Here is a 7,365-nt window from a genome sequence, read left to right as displayed (position 1 = left end):
ATTTTATATGGCCTTGAAATTTAATAAATGTTATCAAGGTCACGATTATGATTCTGAACAACATTCAAGAGGTTTTAGCTGTTGATCAGATATCTTAGGTAATGCTAAACTTTTAAATATAATTATAATTCAAAAAGTTAATAAAAAGGAATTTTATTGTTTTAAAAAATTAACTCTTGAGATAAGCTATAAGAATATGTAATAAAAAATAGAATTTTATTTAAAAAATTCTAAGTGTCTTCTTGCCTTAATCTTGAAACCACCAAGGTCAAGCCAATAATATCTTTTTGTCTCCCTTGAAGTCATAAAACTTTTGTCTCATGCAAATATACATATTGACGAATCAGTTTCAAACAGAAGTAGACATATATCTGATATTACCATAAGTACCTTGTGTATATTTTATTTATTTCAAGAAATCAGATACTATTTGGCTATTAGATTCTTTTCGAAAATTACAGTTTTCAAATATTTTTAAATAAATAATATCTAAATACAATGCATGCAAGTGATAAAAGCTTATAATAGATGGATCATTTCTGTACAAACATCATATTCATTCTTTAAAGAAATTAACAAATCTAGAAGTATATTGAAATTAATGAGCTGCAGTATATGTAATAAAATTATTATATATTTAATACTTTTTGAAAGATAGTTTGGGAGTTGAAATTTACCCTCCAGTTTGTGATGATGGCGTATTTTTATTGATAACAACACTTTTTCCTAGTTTAGATTCAAGATCAACCTTGTAATCTCTTTGCTTCAGCAATTCTCTTTTAACTGCTGGCTGCTTGGGAATTCCTAATTCTTCCTCTGCAATCTCATCTTGAAGTCTTTGAAGTGCAATCCTTTCATACTCTTCTCGATTCCATTTCCTTCGGTGATCATCAGGTCGCTATAAAATAAATTATATATTAAGAAGATAAAATTAATATACATTAACACTAGTAACATCTTAATCATATGGTATCCCGTGCATTCCTTATTTCTATTAAATTTGATGTTTAACTAAATAAAATTTTAAAAACATAAAATTATATTAAATATCAATAACGAATTGTGGAGAGTAATATAAATATGGACGTTAAGAATTAAGATGTAAATAGATTTAGTATTATATAATTGAAATATAACATTTACAATTATGCAATATAAAATTACAAATACCATAGACATGTTTGCATTATTTTCCTTTCACAATAATAAAATATTTATACGAGGTTAACAAAAATATATCTCTTTCATCTCCTCTTTTCGTCACAGTACAATCATAGAATATGTATGTCAAACCCAGAGAAGTCTGTGATGTTGAAGAGATTTTTAACAGAGACTAGCCATCAGAACTTTTGATTGATTCGCCTAGTCATTCGTTAGACCCTGCGTAGAAAAAATAAGAAATTAGAAATAAGCCCAAATCTACAATAGATTTTTAATCCTTAAGCCAGAAGAAATGGATGAATTACAATCAATTATTCTCTTCGCATTCGACTACAATTGGTTAATTCCTTACAGCTTAAAATAACTAGATCCGTACTAGGGAATAAACGATTCAACCTATCAGAAATCGTGCATTCCGATGTATCTGATTTCTGACATTAAGTCCAGAACAAACCAAAACACGATGTTCACTGAGCGCTCAGTGAGCTCTTGCATTTAATTGGCACATTCCATTGGAGCTAAAAATATAGACCAAACATGTACAAGAGTTCACTGAGCGGTTGTTCTTCTGGATTGTTCTTCTGGATTGTTCTAGATGCACCTGTTCTTGCCTTTTAAAAATGGCGCCAATATAACCGCCGCGTACATTACGTGCAGTGTATGAATATTAGCAATGGATTAATCGGTGTGTGCGTTGGTATATACATATATAGTGATTATCTATACATGTTACGAACTCTCGTGGCCGATGTGCGACGTTGTATTCGCACAATGTCCGCTGTCACGATGCAAAAGCCGGAAGTGGTGTTCATCCTAGGAGGTCCGGGTGCCGGCAAGGGCACGCTCTGCCGCTACATTGTCGAGAATTATGGTTATGTTCATCTATCGGCTGGTGATCTGCTGCGCGAGGAACGTGCCAAACCCTGCTCGGAGTATGGCGAGCTCATCGAAACACATATCAGAAACGGTACGATCGTCCCGGTGGAGATCACCTGTAGCCTCATCGATCGCGCCATGCAGACATCCAAAAATCCACATCACCGGTTTCTCATCGACGGCTTTCCCAGGAATCAGGATAATCTTGACGGTTGGAATAAGGTATCGCCTTATTTCACGTATAATGCGCATAATTTTTTTATCCTTGTTGTTACGAATATTGAAGAAGGATAAAGTGATGCGTTATACGTGTCATACACGAAATGGAACACACTCTTGGATATGCATCTTGAATATCAATGTGTTCTAAATATCATTTAAATCTATGATTGCCAATCAATTATTATTGGGATTTGTCTCTTAGTAGTAGATTATACATTGTGCTTTTCATATAATTGAAAAATTGATATACAGAACAATATTTTATTTTCATAAAAGAATGTATAAATATTTGATACGTGAAGCTTGTGTTTGGAATAGTTTAATTTTTCATTAAATTATTTCTTCGTCATCTTCATTCATCATCTTAATTTAATAGTTTTATCATTTAAAACCTTTAATAATCATATAGAGTTTTGATAATTAATATAATCATTCATTTTCATAATAAGTGTCAGAGTGTTCTAAGATGCTTATTAGCATTGGATATTATTAAATTGACAATCAATATAATTGTGATTATTTCAGCTTTAGTTTATGTTTGCCTGTTAAATCTAATAATATTATAATAATTGAAACACAGTTAAATAATTGGAAAATATATTTAAAATTTAAGTAATAAATATTATCCAGTACCAAAGCTCTAGTCTCAATCATATTACATGATCCTTTTTTATTTGGTTGATAGTTAAATTTAAAAATAATATATATATTACACATATGTATGCATACGCACATACGGTTGTATGTATTACCATTTACTTTAAGATTGTACCTGGTTCTCTAATAATTAATCGATTGTAGGCACTGGACTTTGCATATTACAGTTATTTCATGTATGGCATATGTTGATGACAGATGATGGCTGACAAAGTTATTCTCAAGGGCGTAATATTCTGCGAGTGCAGTCAAGAAGTTTGTACTCAGCGTTGCCTGAAACGTGGTGCCAGTGGAAGCGGGCGCAGCGACGACAATGAGCAATCTTTGGTTCTACGTCATCAAACTTACCTAAAAAATACTTTACCGATCATAGAAATGTATGAGCAGCAAGGTTTAGTTTATAAAGTTAATTCTATGAAAACACCGGAAGAGGTCTTTCAGGACGTTGCAGAATTCTTTCCTAAGATAGACTGGTAATAACAATGATAGTGACAATTTCTTTTTAGCAAGTCAAATATTGTTGGCGCAATAATTTATTTTTATTTTGTAGGGTAGAGAGTAATTTTTATATGGGATAGCACTTATATTTTATAGGTTTTCTTTATTTTATGGAACAGTACAGATTTATTACCTAATTTTATCACTGGTGTCAGTATTTTATCTCAATTTTTGTAATACGTTGCAGCTTATATACTACTGAAAACATTCCTTCACAAATGTACAATAATGCAATGCGAATGGATAATGATGTCAACAATTGGAAATCTGTAAATATTCTGCCAGAATTGTTAATAGCGATCGATAGTAAAAATTCTTTGATACAATCTTATATACATAATATATATAATATACGCTTTTTAGAATACATAGCTTATATATTTATAAATAAATTAAGCTGTATGTTATTATTATATCAATTGAAAATTTAATAATCGTTAGAAAAAATCGCATATTAATGCGTGAAATGATAAAAGAGAAAATTATATCGTGCGTTTTTTAATTTATATATATGTAAAAATATATTCATAAAATTAATATCAAGGTATTTTATTTCAAAATCCCACATCTTGCTATGTTCCTTTCAAGTTAATACTCAAATAATTAATATAATACTATCGTAATATTTCGGGAGCGAATACAAATATTCTTACAGATTTCAGCATTAATTCTATGTTAAAAAATATTTTTAATTAACTGGCTCCACACTAATCGCCGCAACCATATTGGATCGTGATTTCATAAGCGAGAAATAACACATTGAAGTTTCTTACGTGTTATTTGTAAATAAAATTTTGATAAAATAATGATTGAAACACTTGTAAAAATGACCCGAAGCTATCTTTACCTCTTTCCTCCCCCTCGACAATTAGTAAATAATCGTAAAAATTATGTGAAATGAAAATACGTCTATTTACTATTTGAAGAGATTAAAAGAATAAAGAATGACCCATTTTGACAAGGCTTTTAAAGCAATCTTATTATTTTGTTTTATCAAAATTTCTCTCTTTCTCTCTCTCTCTCTCTCTCTCTCTCTTTCTCTCTCTCTCTCCTCTCTATACAAATAGCAATGCAAGAAACTTCAACATGTCATTTTTCACTTATGACGATTGTTAACAAATATGGGAATTTTTTGCTAAATAAACGATATGCAAAAGCTTATTTTTTTTATCCAAAAAACTAATTATATTATTTATTAATTAAAAACTAATTACATTACTAATAGATATTTTTTTATTCATCTATCAATTATTTTAACTATTAAAAATGCGTGAAGAATAGAACGTGTGTGATCTAGAATCAGTGAATTATAAACTAACGTCAATAATTTTAAATTGCTTACATAATGTCATTATTTACTCTTATCTGCAAAATAATTTTTTCTTCTTCTCGAGCACATTCAGGGTAAATGAACTTAAACTTGTTTACAAAACCTTTATTACTTTTATTATCGCAATAAGATTTAAAATTCACAAAAAGCGAAATAATATCGCGAAATGTACTTGAATCGGTCACAATACGTGAAGGTGACGGACAGATAATGTCCTCTTATCATTAATCAAAGTTGATATGCCTTTTTAATATCTCATTCAGGTGAAGATAAAGCGATTATCATGAAATGTCCATAATTGTGGTTACAGTGGATTACAATTATTAAAATGTTCGGCAAACATAGCATAACATTGTGTCACGTGTATTGACGTGATTAAATCATAGCTATCTCTAGCAATTATTTGTTTACAGGCACCGATCTTGGGCGAGGCTGATTCTCCGATGTGGGCCTCACGAAAGTTCGTTCACGTTACATTTTTCGACTACAGTGTCGAGAAAGTCGAATACTGGTCAACGTCCTGACAAGCAATCATATTACGTAGAGGGGACTACATTTACAGCAGCCGGGGGCGAATTTCTTCACGAAACGATGCCGGTAGAAATTCGACGACTTGACGAGAAACTTCGACAACCGAACAGCGTTTAAAGACTTTGGCTGATTATGATCCACTTGATGCTACAAATGCTACTTCGAAGCATTTTTTGGTTGGTTAATTAATAAAATTCTTCCTTTCAATTAATCAATTAAAAGCTTCGAAGCAACGCCAAGTGGATTGCACCCTTCATGTGTTTCTGTAGCTTTTGTCTTAATCCTACCTACCTTACCTACTTTAGTCTTAGTACTTTAGTTGTAACAATAAAAATATAGTAAACATAAATAGTACTTTATGTGTTTTTCATTATTAGTATTAATACTTTATTCAGACTCATAAAATTAAAGTTCATTACGGTTGTGATATAATGTAACAGAAATGTATAAACAACTATTAGCTCAGATAACATATATTTTCTAGAAGATTTCTTTATAATATCTTTTAGATATCCTTTATGGATATCCCAAAAAATGTCTATATGATATGTTTGTATGATATTTTTTAGATATGTATGTTATCTGGAAAAAAATATTATTTTCTAAATCTTAAATTTTCTCGAATTTTTAGCAAAGCTATCGTTTTAATTAAATTATTCATTTTTTAAATTAATTTCTTTAATTTATTTTACATATTATTATTATTATTAAGTAAAAATGAATCACAAAATGTTCATCACAAATAAATGAAGAGGGTCATATTTGGTTAAGGCAGATATTGTGGCTAATAATATATTGTGTAAATTTTTATAATTTCAAACTAGAAATTGTAAAAATTTACTGTTAATAAGAATTTTAAAAAATTTTAATTACCCGGATAAAAATGTTATATTTTATTATACTTTAAAACGTATTATACTTGCGCAACTATCGATGATATGCACCAGAATCTTAATTTCTATCGATTATCACATTCAATATTAGCCTTGACCTAAACATGTGCATGTTTAACGTAAATGAATGAGATAAAAGAATCCTTAGTCGAGTTACTGAATGTATGTACATACAAACAGCTGCGTTCTGTGTATATCTTTGATGACTACATGCACTCGTTTCAAATCTATAATTAAAACAGTAATCGATGGAACGAACGAATGCAAGGCTGCTACAATCTCGTTTCCGCAAAAACGACATCAAATGTATCAAAAATAATTAAGAGACTCTTCCCGCTCTCTTTTTCTTTTCATTCGAAACTTCATAGATTATTTTTGGCACTCAAGCCGAAAGTAGCGTTTCGCAACCCTTAAACACTTCGCTCTATACAAGTTAGACTTTCGAAATTTCAAAATAGAATAAAATTGTGCGATTTAATACTAGAGACGATGTTCAACCGTATCTCTCTTTTTTTAAGACTGCATATTGACTTCGAAGTTCGGCTTCTTATAAATTCCAGATCTTGCATCACGACATTTGACTTCAGGCGATAAAACGCCTTTCTTTTTTAACCTTTCTACGATGAATAAATCAGGAGGTGATTGACATATCGAGATTTCATGAGATTTAAAGAGGTGTGCATCAAAAATGATTGAAGTTTAATGACCTAGTTGAATTATTTAAAATTGCGAATTATATAAACTGCGCTAGGGCCGCCAATCCGTTATTTTCGGTAGAGAAAAATAAATACAAAGAAAGTATGTAGGAAATAGCCATTGCTCATGCCCGATAGATACAATTTTATTAATGGAATTCGTAAAATATATAGAATCACTGAATAGAATTTATCGAGTCAAATTGATCTTTACTTTCAAAAAGCACTAAAATTGCGTAGTCACTTAACAAATAAAAGATAAATTACTCCACTAATTATAATAAAATTTACCTATTTCCCAATAAATAAATTTAATTGTTACTTTTATGCTCATAATATAAGATCCAACTGATCACACAAATTTTCATAATATATCTTCTTTAATAAATAAAACTCATGTTGATATATGCATACACACATACACACACACATATATATATACACATATATATATATATATATATATATATATATATATATATATATATATATATATTCTCTC

At 29.9% G+C, this 7,365-nt stretch overlaps 2 protein-coding genes across 2 annotated transcripts in view; one reads left to right on the top strand and one right to left on the bottom strand.

Annotated features, from left to right (window-relative positions):
• The window catches only part of LOC105624500 (zinc finger matrin-type protein 2), a 2,080-nt gene extending 826 nt beyond the window's left edge, over window positions 1–1,254 (bottom strand). Inside the window, exons 1-2 of the mRNA XM_012205862.1 lie at window positions 1,171–1,254; window positions 678–898 (exon numbers count right to left, since the gene is read on the bottom strand). Coding sequence (XP_012061252.1) covers window positions 678–898; window positions 1,171–1,179 — 230 coding nt within the window. The 5' untranslated portion in view covers window positions 1,180–1,254. The remainder of the gene's footprint in view (window positions 1–677; window positions 899–1,170) is intronic.
• Window positions 1,255–1,887: 633 nt separating this feature from the next.
• Window positions 1,888–5,392, top strand: LOC105625701 (UMP-CMP kinase). Its single transcript, XM_012207025.1, has 3 exons — window positions 1,888–2,259; window positions 3,115–3,389; window positions 5,158–5,392. Exons 1-3 carry the CDS (start codon window positions 1,888–1,890, stop codon window positions 5,390–5,392), a joined length of 882 nt encoding a protein of 293 aa, XP_012062415.1.
• The last annotated feature ends 1,973 nt before the right edge of the window (window positions 5,393–7,365 follow it).

The sequence above is a fragment of the Atta cephalotes genome (genome assembly GCF_000143395.1).
Source record: "Atta cephalotes unplaced genomic scaffold scaffold00003, whole genome shotgun sequence".
Classification (NCBI taxonomy): Eukaryota; Metazoa; Arthropoda; class Insecta; order Hymenoptera; family Formicidae; genus Atta; species Atta cephalotes.
The sequence above is the reverse complement of the archived record's forward strand: the minus strand, read 5'-3'. Positions and strand labels throughout refer to the sequence as shown.